This window comes from Sander lucioperca, chromosome 11 (genome assembly GCF_008315115.2).
Source record: "Sander lucioperca isolate FBNREF2018 chromosome 11, SLUC_FBN_1.2, whole genome shotgun sequence".
NCBI classification, from domain to species: Eukaryota; Metazoa; Chordata; class Actinopteri; order Perciformes; family Percidae; genus Sander; species Sander lucioperca.
In genome coordinates this window covers 27,537,260-27,559,496 of record NC_050183.1, presented here as the reverse complement: position 1 = coordinate 27,559,496, position 22,237 = coordinate 27,537,260, and the positions used below count along the sequence as shown (strand labels likewise).

Below are 22,237 nucleotides of genomic sequence, written 5' to 3'. Positions count from 1 at the left end.
TCTCAGAAGTAAAATCTGATTTCTTGAAGAGATGTGTGTATTTTGCAAATACAAGGCTACTTGCCTGTATGGGATCTTATATGCCTTGCCAAATGAGATGCATCAATGCATCTTTTCCCACAGGTCTTGCAAACTTACGGCTTCACAGCTGTGTGGGTTCTCGTGGATTTTCAAGCCATTACTAAATTGAAAAGCCGGTAACACTTTACAATAAGGTACACAAATAAATAGGTAGTTATTGATTAGTTACTGTTTTTGAAAGAGTAACGAATGATTAGTTACTGTTTTTCAGAAGGGTAGTTACTGTGTTACTGTCACATATGATAGACTGTTTCCCGTTGTGAGTATTATGGTGAATCCCTGACAGGTTAGTGTTGTTAACATTGTAACTGTGACTTCTGCTTTTGTGATGTCTCTTCCTTTGTTTTGGCTCTGCATCTCTGGTTGATCCTGAGTCTCAGTGCTTGCCTCCTTCGTGATCTCGGCTACTTGAGAGTTGTGAGAGAGGAGCCGGTGGTCACTGTTTGCTTCTGATAACACAGAGTTTATAACTGGCATGTTAACTACAGACTCTTTCTCTGCTGCACTAAGAGTTTGATCAGGATTCAAGTTCCGAGTCTGATCTCACTTTCCTCATAAGTAGGAGTCAACATAAAGGTATCAGTCTCCTGCTTCAGTACTTGCTGCTCTCCCTCCTGACTTGTGCGGAGTTCCTCCTGTTCCTCTTTAATCTGTGGAGGCTCTGGCTTCTCTTGGTCCACACTGGAGTTCCTCTCTTGAACACAGAGCTGCTGCTGGTCAGCGAGAACCTCCTCATTATACAAACATGTTACTGTGGGAGCTCTGAAGGGACAGAGCACAAAAGGAATAGGAGAACTTACTGTGATTGTAGAAAAACGGACATGTGAGCAAATATATACAACAAGTAACTAGGTCTGCACAACTAATCGCAATTGTATCAAAATCCCAATATGGACTGGTGCAATATCCAAATTATTTTGGAAATTACATCCAATAATTTTCAATCAAAATGAGAATAATGATACAAAAACGATCATTCCCTCTAATATCGTGAATCATATCGCAATCGGTCAAAATAATCGCAATTAGATATTTTCCTCATATCTTGCAGCCCTACAAGTACCGTTATGTATACCATTGGTCCTAATGGTATACATAAGTTACTTACTGAATAAGTTATATTCCCTTTTTAGTTTTTTTTGAGGTTGAGGTTTTACACACCTATCCTGTGTAACTTTATTTCGGGTTTCCCAACGATATCAAACAATCTGCGCTGACGATCAATCTCTTCCTCGTACTCGACCACAGTTTTCTTCAAAACTCCAAATATTTCTGAAGCAGCAGCAGCAGTTCGCTCGTTGACAAACTCACTCAAATATTCAACTGCAGACATTGTTGCTTCGTTACAGCTGGAAAACGACGCGCTACGAGTACAGCCGTCTTCCAGCTAGAACCCAACACATGTAGCTGTTGTTTACTTCCGCTGGATGTCACACTGTTAACTTCCGACAGTGGAAGTGCGTGATTTTTCTTTCCGCTTTCAAACTGCGTAAACATGTTGGGCTATTTTGGCTTTTACAGGTTAACGTTATAACTGGAACTATCTGAAATGAAAAGACCACCACAGCGTTCGCCCTAGACATTGATGACTCTAAACGTTTATCAACTATACACGCAGGCTACTTATAAGCATTGATAAACCACACAAAGAACATGATATCGGTTTAAAACCGTACTTTACAGCAAAAATAATTCCATGGTCTGGTAGTTTTCGCTGTGCGCGCACCCGCGATCTCACTCGACACCGGAACGTTGTTCACGGAGTCGTTTCTACGGGGGAGCATTTTGGAAGCAGGAGCGTCAAATGGTCCAGTCTGTTGTTATGGTTGTTAGTAACGTTACTGACATTTCACGTCCCTAAATGTTTTTAATTCGACGTTTTAAGGTGAAATTAAACAAAGTTTTGGGACGGATGCAAACATTTCAGTCTACGGCTGTTGGATAACCGAGGTTACTTGTAGCTGGCGTCCACCGCTAGCAATGGATGACATTGACTGCTGGGGCAGTTGTCCGTTATGAAAGTCTAAAGTTATGTTAAATAAAAAAAAACAAAAAGTAATGTTCACAACCTTTGCAAGTTCATTCTACAATAGGATGAGGAAATCAAGTCCTCTCATATAATAACTGGCGGTCGTTTTTTTGCGTCTGTCTGTAGTTATTTGCAAAAGACTTGGCAGCCTGGGGAAGTCATTCAGGAAGTTCTGCGTTAGCAGCAAGGACAATGCTTTTACCATTTTTTTTAAAGAACAGTCGCTTTTGTTCTCTTTCTGGACATCTGACTTTAAACTTCCAGGTCTGCAAACAAGCTGGGCGTCCTGTGAAAAAGGCACACTCTGTGTCTTGTCCTATCAGCTGTCACAGAACAACAGACTTTGTTCACTTTAGAGCCACTCCGAGGGCACCACTTCTCTCATTCTGCAGCAATGGGAGGACGGCGTGTTTCCAGATTAGTCCCAAGACCACTTTACCTCTGCGCCCCGGTCCTGTCCTGGGACAGTGTGGACAACCGTTCCACACCTCAGCCCCTGTGAGGGCCCTGCCTGCTCCTCTCATATGGCTGCTGCTCAAACCTTTGCAGAAGATCGCGGCTATAATACTGGGCAGGTAGGAGACACACTGGAGCTCTATACATTTACATTGAGAAAGGCAACTATTTAATTATACTTAATGTGTACTGTTTTTTATGTATAATGCACACATGTTTAGCTTTATCAACAATTGTATTAATGATGTCATTGAAATAAGGAATAAATTACTTCCGAAATAGTTGCCATGTTCCTGTTAATTAACTTTTTTCATTCAACTGGTAAAATTCCCTCTCTCATTAACATACTATAGTTATTAACTATATATATTTTTTTTACTTGATTGAATTGAATCTTTTATTTAACCACTCCCTCCTACCACACACACACACACACACACACACACACACACATACAGTACTTTGGTCACCATAGTTTCAATTCATTCTCAATCTTACCCTTTTTTTGTGGCGTTGCCTTGTTGTGTCAGCCTTCTTTTTGACACTAACCTGTTTTTGTTGTCTTCTTGTCTCATCTGTTGTGTTGTTACATTCATTTGAAATCAATTTAACTTGCGAAATGTAATCACATACGTGGACTGACTAGAATAGTAACGATTGGCACACATGAGGCTCCATGACACACAACAATCACTGATCAATCAGGTCTGCTCCTACCTCGGTCTGCTGTCACTTGAACAACATCTTGAGCTGGAAGGCCCATGTTGAAAGTTTTTGCACTCGTTCACTGCAGTACTTACCTACTTTTTACGCAGACTCAGGGGTGTATGGGGTGGATCAGAGGATTATATGAGCAGTCTGTTCTCAGGTAAGCACAGAGAATATTGTCTGATCCATTTCATATGCTCCATATTGAGTATGAGCTCTTACCCTCTGGCAGTGAATATAGAGTACCCCAATGTAAACTCAACCGTTTTAAAAATTAATTTGAGCCTACTGCAATAAAAGTCTTAAAAAATGTTGCTTGAAGCTGCAGAGGTTGAGTAATAGCTTCATGGTATGATGGGAGAGGTTGTGTAATAGCTTCATGGTATGATGGGAGAGGTTGTGTAATAGCTTCATGGTATGATGGGAGAGGTTGTGTAATAGCTTCATGGTATGATGCAAGGGGTTGTGTAATATGTTGCTTGTTCTTATTACTGGTTGTGTAATTTGTGGTTGTGATGTGCTTCAGCTCATGTTGCTTTGTGTATTTGTTTTTTTACTATTAGCACTATGGAGTAGGGCTGCACAATATATAGTTTTTTTTATCATTATCGCGATATCAACATGCGCAATAAACACATCGCGAAAGGCTGCGACATGTCGCGAAAGACACTTAGAGATTTTTCGAGTTAGTTGAAAGAGAGTATTAGTAGAAAACTACACCTTAAAAGAGGGATCTTCAATGTTTTTTAAACCAAGGACCCCTTAACTGAAAGAGACATGGAGCAGGGACCCCCTACTACTAATATTGTGTAAAATGAAGTTGCATATTAAACTGGGCCTACAATAACGTGTGGACAGCCTAAAGCCTTCATACATACCTTTTTAGTGCATAGAATACTAAGCTATTAAAATAATAATTGTCAGCATGATTTGAAAAAAAATCATCTTTTAATGTTACACATACATGTGGTACAGTGAATCCTTAGGATTACCTGTATCTGTGGATGGCTATCCTTAGTGACTACCTTATCTCTAGGAGAGTAAGCCGATCATCAGTGGGGATTTACATTTGCTAATAATATGTTGGATTCATGTTGAGACGTTTTAATTTTTGAAAAAACTTTCAAAAATGAACAATAATTTGCAGTAATGGTGCTTTTTATGTTTAATTAAATGTTCAATTTGTTCAATAAAATAATGTTGGAAATTATGTTTTTATCTCATATTGCATATTTTTATCAGTATTGTGCAGCCCTAGTATGGAGGCAGCTATATGATAAGACGATATGTCATGTGTCATGTATGCAGTATTTGAGTCCTAGACCAGTTTCCTCACAGAGACAATAAAAAATATTGTATCCTATCATACTATCAGTGAGGCATCATTCATTTATTTGGTTCTATTTTGGGTCAGAATTTGGAAACATTTTCAGCTCCCCCATCATGGAACTCTTTTCAATACAGAGAGTTACTTGTTTAGTCACTATTCCAAAAAGTGTTGGCCTACTTGTCTACTTTAATATTGGACTGTTTCCTGTCGGAAAACACACATAATTACTTCAACATTTTGTGCATACTATGTTGTTAACATATTTTGTGAATGTTTTGATGCTATTTTTGGCAAGACCTACTTTGAGATCTCAGTGGTTCTTGCATTTTCTATTAAATTACAAACATGCATATTTATCCAGACATGAAATAAGGTTTAAATTGTTCTTTTCTTTTCATACTTTACCACTGTAAGGCAGTATATGATTTTAAATGTACTGCATGAGGCTGTGAGCTACATAACCCGGTATCACAGACCTTGCGTGGCCTTCCTCTGTGCACAGGAGTATAAGGAAGTGGTGGGTGGCTCTACCAGCCAACCGCCGGCAGCTCCTGCGCGAATGGGTCCGGCAGCGTCGCTGGCATCTGGCAGCGGGGGCAGGCGTTGCTATGGTGATTGTAGCCCTCCTTCTCCTGACCCACCTGGATGAGTCCCCAGTGACAGGACGGACCCGCCTCCTGGTGTTCAGCAGAGAGAACTACATGGAGCTGGCAGCTCTGACTTCAGAGGCGGTGAGAGAAGGACCAGGGCCAATGTGTGTGTGTTTTAGGGGTGCACGATTCAGAAAATGTCACGATTCGATTCAATATCGCTTTTTTTAAGGCTCAAGATTTGATTCAAAAACGATTCTCGATTAAAAAAAGCGATTCACAGTATGTAAATGTAGTTACCTTTCCCATGTGATTGCAGTAGACATACAAAAAAAAAAAGAAATTATAAATATATATATATATATATATATATTTTTATTTATTTATTTATTTTTTTAATTAAAAAATATTAATCGATTTTTTAATTAAAAAATATTAATCGATTTTCGGAATTCTATGAATTGCCATTCGAATGTGAATCGATTTTTTTGCACACCCCTAGTGTGTCTGTCTGTTTCTTTTAACAAGATTCATAAAGATGCAAACAGTGATGACAGCTCAGATGATATTTAGTAAAAGGAGGAATGGGGGAGAAAATTCAATATGAGGAGCAATTAAATGAAATTATTCCTGCGGTGACCTCTAGCTCACCCGGTAGATGGCATGTGGCCTCTTGCTGCGTGTCATCCCCTCTGTCTTCCCCCCTTTTCTGTCTTTCTTCAGCTGATCTCATAAAAAAAAAAAATATTATTCCTTGTGTGTGTGTGTGTTTCAGTACATGGAGGAGTTTGCAGAGCTGTTGGTTCCAGTCACTGACCCTCGTCACCAGGTGGTGGAGCGGGTGGTGCAGCACCTGGCACAAAGAAACAAGGACATCCCTGAAGTGTCTGAAGTCACCTGGAGCGTCCACGTGGTGCAAAGTCCCAACGTCAATGCCTTTGTCCTACCGGTAAGTGAAAAACAAATAGTCAGATGAAGAATTACAGATGTCATATTATCATGTTAAAGTCATATGTGAGGATTTTTTTATACACATCTCTATCTCTTCAAACACCAAATGGCTCAGACTTGGATTGTACTTTCCCTAGAACGGGAAAGTGTTCATTTTTACGGGGATGCTGGACGCTGTGGCAGATGTTCACCAGCTCACCATTGTCCTGGGACACGAGATGGCTCATGCTTTATTGGGACACTCGGTAAGTACATAATCCTCTGCAGTAATTGTAATTGTAGCGTTGTTTCTACCCCTGATTATATTACCATATACTGTTTACTGTAGGACTTGACATTAGTCAATCACTTTTTTTTATTTATTTTTTAACAACAATATCCATTCATGAGTTTGCTTTGATGATCTTAAAACACGTGGCGACTTGCAGCCTTGTCAAATTCAATGTGTTCTTTTCAGTGGACTTCACTGGCCAAAATGGCTGCCACAGTCACTGTAGTTCATGGGCCCCACCTCCTTACATCGTGGGCAGTGGGGATAAATATGTACTACAGACAGACACTCGTATCAAAGAGCTATGTTAAAGGAACTTATTGGGACTTGAGCTTATTCACCGTATCCCCCAGAGTTAGATAAGTCCATACATACCCTTCTCATCTCCGTGCGTGTCGTAACTCTGTCTGACGCCCCCAGCGCTAGCCTAGCTTAGCACAGATCCTGGAGGTAACCGGCTCCATCTAGCCTACTGCTCCCAATAAGTGACAAAATAACGCCAACATGTTCCTGTTTACATTTGTGATTTGTATAGTCACAGCATGTACAAATAATAAGGTCACGATGCTTTTTCTATCTAGTAATTGTTGACTCTATTACTCCAACTCTGAGTGAACTCAAAGCAAACTCTCTGCTCCTCACCACAGGGCTTCTCAGGTGCTGCGAGCAAATCACTCCGCCCAAGTAGCAGAAGTAGCAGTGCTTCACCTTTCTGAGAATATAGTTCCCAGTATGTATACGGTTAGAAGACGGCTGTGTCTCATGTGACCTTATTATTTGTACATGCTGTGACTATACAAATCACAACATGTAAATAGGAACATGTTGGCGTTATTTTGTCACTTATTGGGAGCAGTGCTAACCAGGCTAGCGGTGGGGGCGTCAGACAGAGTTACAACACGCACGGAGATGAGAAGGGTATGTATGGACTTATCTAACTCTGGGGGATACGGTGAATAAGCTAAAGTCCCAATAAGTCGGCGTGTTCCTTTTAATGGCGAGTCATTGTGTTACCAAAAGTGATGTCTGGAAGTTGCTTATTTATTATGAACAGCAATAAAAAAAAAAAGATCATTCTATACTTAGTTTATATTCAAACTACTTGAACACTAATGCTTTAAATGTACTGGTGATTTTGTATGTCTACATTTTGCCTTTGGTATGTCCTTTGGGTTACAGGTTTCTACTACACCCTAATATGTTTATTTTTATATTTCTTCAATGTGATTTGTATTCATGTGTGTGAAACAAATACACATAAAAGTAAAAAGAAAAAAACAAAAACAAAAATCACTTGGTGACATTTTGTTCCTACTGCCTCACAGCACAGTGGCAACAGGCCATCCAGTGCAGCTATGCAATAAGCAGGGGATTATCAGTCCTTCCAGAAAAATGTGGAGTTTTTTTGTGATTGTTGCGGGCAAAAATCCTTGATTATGCGGCACATTTTCTTAAAAAATGCGATGGAATATGCGGGATATTTATGCAATTTTATGCGAATATAATATAATATAATATTTTGCGCGGAAATCGGCAATTTATGCGGCGAAAGTGCGGCGTATTTGAAAAAAATGCGGATTTTGGCTGATTATGCATTGAATTATGCAATCGCATAATCGCGTTTTTCTGGAGGGACTGGATTATACTATATATATATATATTTTTTTTTTTTTTGAATATTATTTTTTGGGGCTTTTCCCTTTATTATAGTGACAGTGGATAGACAGGAAAGGGGGAGAGATGGGGGATGACACGCAGCAAAGGGCCACAGGTCGGATTCGAACCTGGGCCGCTGCAGGACTCAGCCAACATGGGGCGCACACTCTTACTGAGTGAGCTAGAGGCCGCCCCGGATTATATTATATTTATTTACATTGTTTATCCAATACAAGCAGTTGTATGAGATAGTCTATAGAACTATTTAGATGACACAAAAGGACACAGCAGTCCAGAGTTTGATACAGAAAACACGGAAACCTTTTTAGCGCTGTGGAGAATGATGTGCTGCAGTGTACAAAAGCCTGTGTGCAGTATGCTGACATTTGGTAGGCTCAGCTGGTGGTGGCAGACCTTGCTTTGCATGAAGATGAGTCATTGAAAACACTTATAGTGCAAGAACAAAGTTTAGTCATTTAAAAGCCCTTGGCACACAGTAGAAGTTACAGCTGGCAGTCTTCCAGGTTTCTCCCACCCAAGGTTGTAAAATAAGTATATGGACCTCCTATAGGTATGTGCATTATACACTGAGATCTCCTGACTATTCATCAGCCCCCCTGTCCTACTCCAGAAGTATTGTAATGGCTGAAGTGGCACCAGTTGCAGTGTTGTTGCATCAGCCGGTGATAAAGACTCACTGACAATCACCTCCAAACACTAACTAATCCTGTCTGTGCTATGACGACCAAAGTCCTGTCAACCCAGGCTACTGTCATGCTTTATTCATTCTCCACAGATGGCTGTTTTGACTCTGGCTACAAAAAAAAACTATTCTTTTTGTGTCTAATGAAGTTGTGGGTATTTCAAGACTTAAAACGTCCCCGGAGGAAATGCTTGAAGGAGATTTTAATTAGATGAAGGGAATGAGCATCGATGGGCTTGGTATTACCGAGTAGGTGTGCTCTATTGGATTGGCTGTTAAAACCTCTAAATCTGTTACAGCGTAAAAGTTCCACTCAAATAGATGGGAACAATCAATATGTTCCAGCGGCCTTGTTCACCTTCCAAAAACCTTGTACCTCTGTTATTCTCTCCCTCTCCCATTCTTGTCTCTTTTTTTTTACCCTAATCATTTACTTTCTACATTCCCTCTACATTGTCTCTTCTGTCACCTCCTCCTTGACATCCATGTCTCTCTGCTCTCCCCCAGGCAGAACAGGCCAGTCTGTCTCATGTCGTGGACCTCCTGTCCCTTATTCTGCTGACAGCCATCTGGGCTGTGTGTCCTCGAGACAGCCTGGCTCTGCTGGGACAGTGGGTACAGGGCAAGCTTTCCCAGGTGAGACCTATTCCAGACTGATGCACCGTATAACACACTTTCCTGGTTGTCATTTAATTGAAGAAACATCACATTTTCACACACAATGTTCACTAAATGGGCAACACTTTTACTATACAGTATGTTATTGTAGTGCCAGTGTGATTGTAGATCTGTCTGAAGTCTTAAGAAATTAGAGTACTGGAATAGACTTGGACTGTTGATAAGGGAATTGTGAAAAAGTGTATGAATCTTAGTTTGTGTAACCTCATACATACATCATTTGTCTCTCCCTTAGTTGATGTTCAGCCGTCCCTTCAGTAGGAAACTGGAGGCTGAGGCTGATCAAGTTGGATTGCAGTTGGCTGCGAAGGTATCATCATCACCTGTTTTTTATAACCTAAAGGGATAAAAAATTCTGTTCACTCATCACTAGGAGTACTGACTCACGCACTGCAGCCAGAGAAAGCTGTTCTATAATGTGTTATTTGTATTATAAGGTTTTTCCTAAAATTTCAGTCTGTTGTTGGTCTGTTTCAGTTTGTTTTGGGTCTATTTTCAGTCTGTTTTTGGACTGTATTTAGTCTGTTTTTGGCCAGGTTTCAGTCTGGGACTGTTTTCAGCATGTGCCTTTTTCAGACATTATTATCAATGTCATTATCAAAGGGTTATCTTGCTTGGGCTTTTCGACATTACGTTTTTAACAGAAAGCTATTGAGTTGCATTATGAGCTTGACCCATGCAAGGGACTAAAAGTTGGCCATTGTTTTTTCAGTTCCCTAACTTTATGGAAGTAATACTAAATTGCGTACTCCTTTAACATAATATGACACTACTAAAGACCATTGGTGCATTTTGGGAGTCATGATTAATAAATAGTTTAAACCTTTTTACTCTTAGTAGCAGGGATGTGCACAGGTACGGGCTAGTGTTGCCCGGGCAACTGCCCGTTTGCCCTAATTGGCTTAGTGAAAGAGCCTAAATAAACTTTTCTTTCTTTTTTTTTTTTTTTTTTTTGCTGTTGTGGCTGCATCAATACGATAATATGACCATCATTACCAAATTTAAATCAAATTAAATCGCTATATCATCCAATCTTGCCCGTAGCTCCGTGTGTGTTTTCTCACACACGGAGCACCGCATATGAAAGAGGGAAAGCCCAGCCCTTCTGCCTTCACGTGAGTTTTTAAAGTTATGGAGATTATGACAAATGCCCTGTGAATAGTAACCAAAAAAAAGTAACGTTTGCATCACGTCGCGCAGCATTGCCTTAGCTATAGTAACGTAAAATGCTACGTTATCAACCAAAGCTAATGATAACCTATGTTGCAGCAGCAGGCTAACGTAGCTCCGTTACGTCCGTTACATTAGTGTGCGTTCTGTAGAGAAGAGAGAGGCTCAGGGATGGGATGGTTTGGGCTGAATCATGCTAGGTTATATGTTGTTACTACTGTTACGACTGTCACTATGTGTCGTGAGTTTTCAATTCAACCAACAATCAGATGTGACGTTAGTGAAAGTCGCCTTATTTTGTTATGAAATGATAAATTAACAATTGGTTAATGTAAGAACTTTGCATTTAAAAACAAAATATGTATAGCCTAATGTTAGTTTTTTGTGCCTAAGTATTCCTTCACAACAAAGATGACTGAAGAAGAGAGAAAGAGCTCAAAGAAGCAGCTAAAAGATCTGCAACTTTGCAGAGCTGGAATAAAACATTTGATAATGTCAAGCAACCATCCTGCATTTTTGATTTAATGTGATGTAGGCCTATTTTATCAGAAGAATTTTCTTTAAATTGGAGTAGGCTAATAACTCATTAAAGCAAATGTTTCATTAATAATAAACACACAGTTAATTGTGTCTATGCCATGTATAGCATTGTGAATGAGTTGCCTTTTTTCCAGATTAGAGCAATAGCCCCTCCAAATGTCTGTGCACGTCCCTGCTTAGTAGGGTAATCAGTGTTTTAACATTGCAAAATTAGACTCCTGTAATGTAGCTGTTGCTGTCAAATCATGTAACCTGTCTGCAGGGCACTAGGGGGCACTGTTGTCAAACTAAACTAAACTTTCGTCAGTAAGGAGTTTCATCTCAGCACAAGACAGAAGTGTGTGTGTGTGTGTGTGTGTGTGTGTGTGTGTGTGTGTGTGTGTGTGTGTGTGTGTGTTACTATATTCGTGGGGTCCAAAAACCGGAGAATACAGTACACTTGTGGGGTCTGCACAGCCTTGCGGGGCCCAAAATGCTGGACCCTACAAGGTTAAAGGGCTGTTTGAGGGTTAAGACTTGGTTTTAGGATTAGGGTTAGAATTAGGTTATGGTTAGGGTGAGGGTAAGGGTTAAGGTTAGGCATTTAGTTGTGATGGTTAAGGTTAGGGTAAGGGGCTAGGGAATGCATTATGTCAATGACGGGTCCCCCACAAAGACAGTGAAACAAACGTGTGTGTGTGTGTGTGTGTGTGTGTGTGTGTGTGTGTGTGTGTGTGTGTGTGTGTGTGTGTGTGTGTGTGTGTGTGTGTGTGTGTGTGTGTGTGTGTGTACCTCCTTCCCAGGCGTGTGCAGATGTGCGAGCAGGACCTGTATTCTGGCAGCAAATGGAAGTCAGAGACCAGCTGACAGGAGAGCCCACCTTCCCCGAGTGGCTGTCCACACACCCGTCACACAGAAACAGATTTGCTCAGCTGGACCGCCTCATACCACAGGTACAGACACACACTAATAAGATTCCCTGCTCAGTTCAAATAACAGCAGGGATAACTTCATTTCTTTTACCACAATGATATAAGTAAACACATTCGTGCTGCTCTGATTCACGTGTTTGTCTTAAGTAAAAGACTCTTTGATCCCTGTGTGAGGAGAGAGCCCTACACCTGTCTGTTGTGCAGGAGAAATAGTGTAGCTTTAGGAGCTGTTGGAAGGATTCTTAATGGAACTAATGAAGCGTCTGGAGAGATGTATATCCACCTGCAGACATGTGGCAAGGAGGGCAGAGAGGAAGAAGAGACTCAGGGAGGAGAGGAAAAGATGCAAGGTTTTAGGAAGACGGGAAAAACATTTTGCCACACAGGGCCCTGGATGCCTGCTTAACTAAATGTCTTTGAGGCTTTGAGTTCAGGACCGGAAAAAAACCCAGCCCCACGGTAGCAGCTCCATCTCACAGGCTCACACACTGTGCTGGCACTGTGGCAAGACGATCAATGGTGTCTTAAGGGTAGAAAGAAATCAACAGCAACTTCTATTGAAAGCGTCAGCATTCACAATCATTAGGTTTTACATGTGTGTGTGTGTGTGTGTGTGTATTTATGTCAGAGAGAGAGAGAAACAATGTATTAGGCAGAGGGAAGTTTAACCTTGAGCGTGAGATGGACTGTTGATACACCATCAGATGCTCCAAGCACGAAAGATGAACAGATGGGTAAACCACTAATTGTCCATCAGGTGCCAGTGTCGTTGGGTGTGTACATGTTCTATGTGTGAGTGTGTGTTTGTTATATGTTTGTGCATATCATATCCCTGTGTGGTAGATTGACCTCTAGCAGCAGTCGTTGTCGAGGCCAGGCTGCAGCCACAGGCAGTGAAGTGATGAAGACTGTTGTTTGGGGATTCATCAGCCTGCATTTTGTGCATGTGTGTGTGTGTGTGTGTGTGTGTGTGTGTTGAGAAATACACACTCCCCTCACCAAATAGTTGGATCCAGCATGGCAGCACATATGAGCCAGTTAACAACTGAGCTCAGTTGCGTGAAAGTGGTACATAATGTGATGTTTTTAACCTTGTGAGAGGGGACAGCATCAAGCTACTTAACCCGACTCTTGTGCAGGCACTCCGCCTCCACTAGTGCGCTCATCATCCTTAAGCAAAGCGCATTAAGTCCACTGGTAGCATGAGAGGGAGAGCCTGTTGAGTGGAAGCCAAGCTTCTGTATGTATGAGTCTTGTAGTGGATTCTAAGTGAAAGATTAATGAGTTTGGTGTGTGTGTGTGTGTGTGTGTGTGGGGGTGTGAGACAGACCGAGAGAATGTCTCTAAGGCTACGTTCACACCGCAAGTCTTAATGCTTAATTCGGATTTTTTGCTCAGATCCGATTTTTTTGTTTGGTTCACACGGCTGTTTGCGGTTTCGAACTGACCCGCATGCGCAAAAGAACAATAACAATGACATCAGACGCGGCACGCAGTTTCACTTTTATTTCAAAATGTTTGTGTAATGGCAGCCGTAACATTAATGAGGACCGCTTCGGTTACTGGAATCATTCGCATCTTTAAATTTAGCTTTAAGGCTTTGCAGGCTGACACTGCAGCCACGTTGTCCTGTGTCCCCGTTCTTCCATTTCGTTTGCTATTTCTTCAAAAACGGAGCGGTTACGGTATGATCCTTCTAGTTTTGATTGAATTGAGGTATCTCCCCATACACTAATGAGGTCTAACACCTCACTCTCCCTCCATTGACTTGCTCCATCACCTTTCTCCATGTTGTAGGCCTAGTCTAGTTTTTAATTGTACCGTCTGTGTCTAGGGCTAACGTCCGCCAGCGCATAATTGTGACAAATGTCGATGTAGATTTACGTAAAAGTCGCATCAAATCCGCATTGGTTGTTCACACCGCGGCCGCATTTAAAAACATCAGACCTGGGTCTGATTCAGGACCACATTATGGAAGTGGTCTAAATCTGATTTGAAAAAAATTAGATCTGGGCAAGATTTGAGTGTTCACACTACTTCTGAAGAAGTCTGACCTGGTCACTTGACCCCAAAAAAAATCCACTTTTGCCTGCAGTCTGAACATAGCTGGGAAATGCTTGTAGTTAGTTCCTACCAGCTCTGCTTATCCAACCTGTATGGGATTGATTTAAAGAAGAGAGGTTGCATATTTAGCCATATTGTTATGCCTCTCTGGAAGTATGGATAACATTGTCAGTCTCTCGGTCAGTCCACCACTTTGGTCCAGACTGAAATATCTCAACAACTACTGGCCAGATTTAGATGTCATTTTGTACAGGTGTTCATGTTACCCAGATGTTGAACCCTACTGACTTAGCGCCATCATCAGGACAAAAGTTCAGTTTGTCCTATACTTTGGTGTATGAACAAATACCTGCAAAACTAATGGCATTCCCACCATCCTCAGCTGTATTTTGTATTTAGTGCAAATTGGCAAATGTGAGCATGCTAACAAGTTAAACTAAGATGTGTTAGCATTTAGCCTAAAGCATCTCCGCCATGCTTTAGTTACGTACAGCCTCACAGAGCTACTACAGTGGTATGAATATAGACTCTTTGTTGATTCTTCCTGTGCTGTCCCATTTTGTTTCTGTGTCTTTAGCTTCGTGCATCAGTTTATCTTTGTTGTGTTAGTTTGTCTTTGGTTCTTCTCTCATTCTCCTCTCCTTCTTCTTGTCACATTCATTTCAATTCACAGCAGTGTTTTGATGAAAAGTCCTATCTACCTATCACAAAAAAAAAAGAACAAGTAACTGATTTCTTTCTCTACTACACTGCAAACAGAAACAACAAATCACCGCTACACAAACAAAGGCATTTATTACAAGGCTTATCATATCCATCTTTGGACTTGTTAATGAACTTCTTGTCTGAAGTTAGGATAAGTCAGTACATATTTACCTATGAGTGTGGCTTAATGTCTGTTCTTCATTGTCTCTGTCCAGGCTCTGGAGTTGAGGGAGAGCTGCGTCTGCCCTGCTCTACCTCCTACTGACCCTCGTGTTGTCTTCTCCAAGAGTGTCCATGTGTTGCTGGAAAATGCTAAGCACCAGGAGAGAGAAGGGCCAGAAGGGGCAAGCAAGCCCCGCCTGCCCCACAGCCCGGTCTCACTCCCCACTGGATTGTCTGCAGCTCTGCTCACCCAAACTGCCCTCCTTCCTTACCCAAATGTGGATCAAGAAATTAAAAGCCCAGTCCCTTCTGTAGCTTCAGCGTTAGTGGTAACAGCTTCTGTCCCTGCTTCTGCTGAGGGGGAGGGACCCCACCCTGTGGTGCAGAGCATCAGCTGACAGCGGTGTTAAATCTAGACTAACTGGCTTTTTGGATGAGTGCGTGAGTCAGTGATTGTTATGTTGGTCAGCCAGGATATGCATCAAACCATTTTCCGCTGCTAAATGTTTGTTTTCATATTCAATTTCAGCGACCCTGGATGCACAGGCGGTAAAGTGGTAAAATTTTCTCCTACCATTGCAGAGACCTAGGGTTAAGCTGCTTACACACCAGTAAGTTGGACTGATCAGTCTCCCCGAGTTGGTCAAAAAAGTGCCTCAGAACACACCGAAGAGACGAGACGTAATACGTCTCCATAACAGCAGGCAGCGCTAATCTGTATCGTCGCCCAAAAAATGAAAACCGGCAGCTGATTGGACAAACCCGTTACGTGGATCTTGTTTCTCCAGAAATTCAAAGACATACTGTCATGGTGGCTTGTTCAGAATACGATCTCATATTGTACTAAAATAATTCACTGAAACGTGTTTCTGAAAACATTTTAAGCGAGAAATAGGCCATGCAGTTGCTGAATCTGTCTTCATTTCAGATCGACAAAGGTCAGTTTAAAAGATTTTCGTCAGATTTTGAGAGACTCTAGTCACACTCGTTCCACTCCCCGTTTCCGGGTTAGCACTCTACCAATCAGATGGGTCATTTGAAGCCGACTGCCGGCAGTGCCCGCCCCGCCGATTATACATGTCAAATCGGCCAAATTGAAGGCCGACGGCCCCTCGGACGGACGACGGCACGGAACACACCGAACAGACTCGAGTCACTGACCTCGCCAGACTGTCCAACGGCCGATTATCGGCTCTGTGTCCGGGCCTTTAGTCCTGTTCTCTGCACCAAAGACTCCTTCTGTTTGCCAGCACAATGGAGGGCGGAGCTGGGGATGGTACTGTGAAAACAATTGACTTTGGAGAAAATTTGTGGGAAAAGTCAGCAAAAAAAATGTATTGTATTGACTGTATTATCTATATTAACTATAGCTGAATTCAAGGCCCTGCCTAACCTTTCCCTGTACCGCAACACCCTGCTGACTGAGCTTCAGATTATGTTATTCATGCCTAGTAACTTCAAAGATGCAACATTAATTAAATAACCTCGAACAGGAAAATGCCGAATGAATCTTAGTAAAGCTTCCATACATTGCCGGATTAATATGTGCATTATTCATTGACACATGGCAACAGACCAGAGTAAGCACTTTGTGTGTGCATGTTGGAGGCTTCGTCCATGGCAGGCAGAGGACATCTACATAATAATTATGACTGCTACATTTTCATGCCACACACACACAGCACTTTATGCATTTTCTACCCTGAGGGACTTAATGGTGTAAATTTATGCCGGGTTGTACGCAGGTTTTAAAACACAGCCTTCTGCACAGGAATGCCAATATCCACCGTCAAGCTTCGAGAAATCTTCCATGGGATTTTGTAAAATCTTATTTAACAAGGCAAGTTGACTGAGAAAACATTCTTATTTACAACAACAGCCAAAGCCTAAGTCCCAGGCGCACAACGAAGAGGAGGGAACAGTTATGGTTCAAATCTGGGTAATCTTGCTAAGTGTGTGTGTGTGTGTGTGTGTGTGTGTGTGTGTGTGTGAGTGCGTGTGCGCGCGTGCGTGCGCGCGTGCGTGTGTGTGTGCGCGTGCGCGTGTGCAACTATATTCGTGGGGTCCAAAAACCGGGAATACAGTATACTTGTGGGGTCCGGACAGCTTTGTGGGGCCAAAATGCTGGACCCCACAAGTGTAAAGGGCTGTTTGAGGGTTAAGACTTGGTTGTAGGATTAGGGTTAGAATTAGGTTATGGTTAGGGTAAGGGTTAAGGTTAGGGTGAGGGTAAGGGTTAAGGTTAGGCATTTAGTTGTGATGGTTAAGGTTAGAGTAAGGGGCTAGGGAATGCATTATGTCAATGACGGGTCCCCACAAAGATAGTGCCACGCAGTGTGTGTGTGTGTGTGTGTGTGTGTGTGTGTGCGTGTGTGCGCGCGTGTGCGCATGTGACAAAGTAGCACACTTATAAATAATTTTATTTGTGTCATGCAATTTAGGTTCACGGTCTGTATCACCTTACAGAACATCAGACAACAGCTTACTTGTGCTGTGAAAGCTTTGTTTTATAACAACTGTCTATATTATAATAAGTGGCCAGTGATAGGGTTTCCACAGAAATGTGCAATAAAAAGCCAAGGGAATATTTGTTTTTGCATATCAATAACTCAGCAACAGGAACATGCTCTGTTTCCAAGTGGCAAGCAAAAAAATAAAAAGCTTGAAAAGAAAAATGCTTTATTTTGACTCCCCACTGCAAGATCCACTGAAATTCAAATTGATCAGGAATTTACATTTATCTAAAGCAGGAATGAGGATTATGGAAACAATGTAATATGTACTGTGTGTGTTTGAATGTGTAAGAGTAAGAGGAAATGATCAGCCTGTGACATTGCGTAAGAACATCATGTGTGTGTGTGTGTGTGTGTGTGTGTGTGTAGCAGCAGTAGTTACTTATTGATGCCAGGCTCCTGGGGAAACTCATGGCCTCTCACAGCTGATCAGACAGACGTACAGTTTGGAAATCTCATAGACAAGATAACACCAAGCCAGTCGTAATCAAATGAAAGCTACTACAATTCCCATCAGTCAGTTTCACGGCAGTGCTTTTGTAATGCCTGCCGACTGTTCCAAGTTCTTGCTTCTTAAATTCTAGATACATCTTGTGATAACTCTGTATTAAAGACATTTGGAGCAACATCCAAGTTCCCTTTTGAGCATGGACCTATTTGACCTTGTTCAGGATTTATGGCTCCACATCTCTCTCTCATTCATCCGAATGGAGACTTTCCATTTCTTGGCCACGTTGTGTGCATGCTGAAGCATCTGGATGCAGTTCTCTCACCACCTAGAGAGAAATTGGAACATGAGCAGGCAACAGATGACACTCACACCCAGAGGTAATTGTAATGAGCGTGATACAATACACACAGTGCGCTGAGTAATTGTAGCCTACTGCTGGAGTCTAAACATTACTGCGACAGAGGACTTAATCAAAGAAAACAAAGAGACAGCAGAAGCCAAAGGGATTGAAAGGATAGAAATGGAAAGTAGACAAAGTGGAAGCATGGGGATTGACAGGAGAAAGGAAAACATTTCAGGTGTAAAAGAGCATTCTTTTTGTATTATTTACATTTAAATCAAACATTTGATTTTTTTTTAACATATTTTTACTGAAATACTGGATGGGAAAGTCCTACTATTCTATGTAGTTTCTCAGTGTTCAAATATGTAGCCGTGGGCAGATCTGTTCACCAAAGTGAGTTAGGAATCAGGTGTCTGCCTTATGTCTGCAAATTCACCTCAAGTCTTAGATTGTTTTGTGTTTGTATACTCTTCCGCCCACTAGAGACATCACAGACTGCTTCTGAGACCTCTGACAAACTGCTTGCAGGTATTTTTAAGGTATTGACAGGCAGAGAAGCGTTGAAAAGTAGAACAAGTACAAGAAAAGGTAGCACACCCACAACAGAGAAAGCTAATGGAAGATAGACGGCAAACTCAAGATGCTGTTTCCCAACAAATACATTCCCAGAGAGAGTCAGGGCAGTGAGAGAGCAACCCAACACATCTGCTGTGTAGGTAGCTGAATGATGTCCCAGAATGCAGTCTGGCTGCCTTCTGACCTCCCTGTGGAGTGTTGCTCGAAGTGGCTCATCCACAGTCCCATTTCTTGGATCCACCCCGACACACATGCAGCAGCTGCTGCTGGGGCAGCGTGTAGAGGGAACATGGTGATGGAAGTGTGTGTGGTAAAAGTTGCTGTGTCCTTCCGCTGTGCATTAATTATACATGTGGCATGTGGGTGTCTGATTGAAATGAATATTTTACTGCTTTTAATCACTGCCATTGCCAGAGTGATGGAGCATCTGGCTGTGTTACCTGGGTAATTAAAGATGCTGTCTCACACATGCACACATGCAAGTCTCGGAGGTTGTGTCTGCAGTATGAGACGGAAGTACTCCAGAGGCTTACTAATGAGTAAAATTAGATTTGAAATGTTTTGAAGCAATGGGGCCCATGAAAAATAAATAAAGATTGCCTTTGTCTAATTTTGATTAGCAAAAAGCTTTTCATACAGGCCAGGGGACAATGGAAAAGCTCTTTTAGCTGATGTGGGATTAGTGTTGGGCAGAGGTAGCCTTAGCTGCACTTAAATCTTTATTTCTGTTGTCCTTTTGAGCCATAACTGTAACATTTAAAGATATATAGTTAAACACGGTGGTCCAACCTATCTGACGTTTCTGCTGTGCTTAAATTATGTACTGTGTTGCTATGCTAGCGTCTTTGATAAACCAAATCTAGAGTTACGAACAGCGACATGTCATCGCCAGCGGAACTGACTGCTAGTTTGGGCGGTGTCATTTTGTTGCTCGTCCCCGTTAGCTCAGCGCCTTTGAATTGTACGTACAGGAGGCAGGGGTTTTCTACCCGGAAGTTATTGTAAACAAACATCGTGATTGGTTCTGTAGTGTGATCTAAGTAAACTGATAACACAGTGCTTTTTTCCGGTGCCATGTCATTTCTCCGACGCTCCATTGTTCCGACCTCTCAATAACCCGAAAAATTCCTTTGGACCTACAGCCCACTAGTCCGACGTCCACCAACGATATTACGAATCTCACTATGGCCACGCCAAGACCCGCCCTTCAATAGCATTTATTGGCCAGGCGTCCATGCTTATGCAAGGTAATGTGGTGTCTTAAATAGTAATGCTGTGATGCTGTATGAAGAGGAATTCGCCGACACTGTTCTTGATTATAAAAAGGTTTATTACAAGCAAAGATTCAGCATCAATTTTACAAACTCCTGCAGAGAGCTTGGAGAACGACCAACCCGAATTCTTCCAAAAAGTCGTTCTGCCGTTCTGCTGTTAACACAGGGTATATATTCTATGCATTGTATGACCTAAAGTGGGAGGGTGTATGTGTGTTCCTGGGGCCCCTCTGCTAATGTAATCAACCTCATAGCATAATCTTATAACAAACATGTTCCCATATGCTGTTAAATATGGGTTTCCTGTAGGCCTCTCCAAGGTCATTAGTTAACTGTGCCTAAACTGGTTATTCGCCATAGAATGACAGAATACACATTTACCAGGACGTGTACTTATCAGGACCCCTTTCCTGTCATTGTTCCAGACCCAGCATCTGCATTCTCTCTTATACACAGGGCCCCAACTCTCTCACCATAACCTCAATAACACAGTACAATATGGAATACATTTAAATTGAATATATGTAGGCATAATTAAACATAAGTCAAAGTTATAAATCATCAGATACAACAGTAACGTAACCCCATTTGTTCAGGTCCTATCCCCTGACCAATCGGCTATCCTAACCTTAACCACTCGAGGTCAAATGCCTAACCCCAACCAATCGAGCTGCTTCATAGGGCGGGTCTTGGCGTGGCCATAGTGGGATTCGTAATTTCGCCACCAAAGGGACGTCGGACTAGTGGGCTGTAGGACCAAAGGGAATTTTTCGGGTTATTGAGAGGTCGGAACAATGGAGGGTCGGAGAAATGGGCAGTCCCCCTTTTTTTCTGCACCTTGTGCAGCTTTAATTTGAGCTAACGTGTGAGCTAATGTCTGCATTGGTCATACAGTACAACGTTTTTATCGCAGAGAATAAAAAAAAAAAAAATGAACACAACCTTAAATGGAAATTGAGCTCCACTTTCTAGTTAAAGATGATTTATAAATCTGGTATTTTTAAAATGGTCTTAGGTCAGTGGTTTCCTGTGGAACTGTGCTGTCTGTTGTGTGAACCGCAGGGAAGGAACTGTCTGGCATGGGGTCATCGAGGCTATCTGGGAATTCTCTTTCAACACACAATACAGGTCTTCCTCTAATGGCTCCTCATGTCTGTTTTATCATCTCGATCTGTGTGTGTGTGTGTGTGTGTGTGTGTGGATGTTCATGGTTGAACTGGTAGAGGTTTTTTCATAGTCTGGCTGCTCTGATGCTATTAGAGATTAGGATGTTAACACAGTCCCTCATCTGACTGCATCGATCCCAACCCTTGCAGTAGAATCACATTAATACTAACAATGTCAGGTACAAGCTTTGTAGCTCTCTTTACCCCTCTCTCTCTTTTTACATCTGCTTCTCTGTCAGTGTTGATTTGAATTTGAATAACCAGCGTTCTTCTCCATCTTTCAGTAGGCAGAGGGTGCAATCTAATGAAGGGAAAGAGGGAATGAAGATTGCAGAAGCAGAGGGGGACTATAGAGGATGTGGAAATAAGATGAAATGAAATTGTTTAAATCAGTCTTCCTCAGCTGCTTTGACAGTCAGTGGTAGCTTTCAGTGTTTGAGCGCTTACATCAAGTCACAACTAAGGTAAGCGTATTAGGGTAGTGAACACGTTCTTTTTATGGCCCTTTGAGGAAAATGAACAGCATGCAACAGTACAGTCAAATTCAAATTTGAAAGTGAAGAAGTGTTAAGTTAATACATTTGTGTTCTCCTGGCGTAAACAAAACAAAAACCAACACAGACCTTTTTTACCCCTCTCTGTGTCCGTCAGTGCAGCAGTGCATTATAGTATTCCTCTCACCTCTTCTGTGGTTCCTGTGAATCCAACAAGATAACATGGGAGAGAAGAATTCACACCAAAACACTGTCAATGTCAGCTGCGTTCAACAAACTGTGACGGACCTGGTTGAACAGTTAGACCAAGAGTAAGCTACTGTCCAACTGGCACAGTATGGCTTGCACTTTTGAAGAGCACCTTCAACACTGATGTTATCCACACCTCTTAATTAGCTTATGACTATGATTTCAT

General features: G+C 41.8%; 1 protein-coding gene and 1 non-coding gene across 2 annotated transcripts; both read left to right on the top strand.

The window, feature by feature from the left end:
* Positions 1 to 1,865: 1,865 nt before the first annotated feature.
* oma1 (OMA1 zinc metallopeptidase) lies at positions 1,866 to 15,601 on the top strand. The gene is made up of 8 exons (XM_031311624.2): positions 1,866 to 2,685; positions 5,107 to 5,335; positions 5,970 to 6,143; positions 6,283 to 6,390; positions 9,283 to 9,411; positions 9,689 to 9,763; positions 11,946 to 12,095; positions 15,059 to 15,601. Exons 1-8 carry the CDS (start codon positions 2,303 to 2,305, stop codon positions 15,401 to 15,403), a joined length of 1,593 nt encoding a protein of 530 aa, XP_031167484.1. The 5' UTR covers positions 1,866 to 2,302; the 3' UTR covers positions 15,404 to 15,601.
* On the top strand, positions 6,569 to 6,703 carry LOC116059014. Its single transcript, XR_004107183.1, has one exon. It is a non-coding gene; the product is annotated as a small nucleolar RNA SNORA5 (small nucleolar RNA).
* Positions 15,602 to 22,237: the final 6,636 nt, after the last annotated feature.

Excerpts from the sequence above, each read along its gene's own strand:
- oma1 (XM_031311624.2), top strand. The coding sequence starts at position 2,303 with ATGCTTTTACCATTTTTTTTAAAGAACAGTCGCTTTTGTTCTCTTTCT. Across the intron at positions 9,764-11,945 it reads GATTGCAGTTGGCTGCGAAG|GCGTGTGCAGATGTGCGAGC; the intron begins GTATCATCATCA and ends CCTCCTTCCCAG. Across the intron at positions 12,096-15,058 it reads TGGACCGCCTCATACCACAG|GCTCTGGAGTTGAGGGAGAG; the intron begins GTACAGACACAC and ends GTCTCTGTCCAG.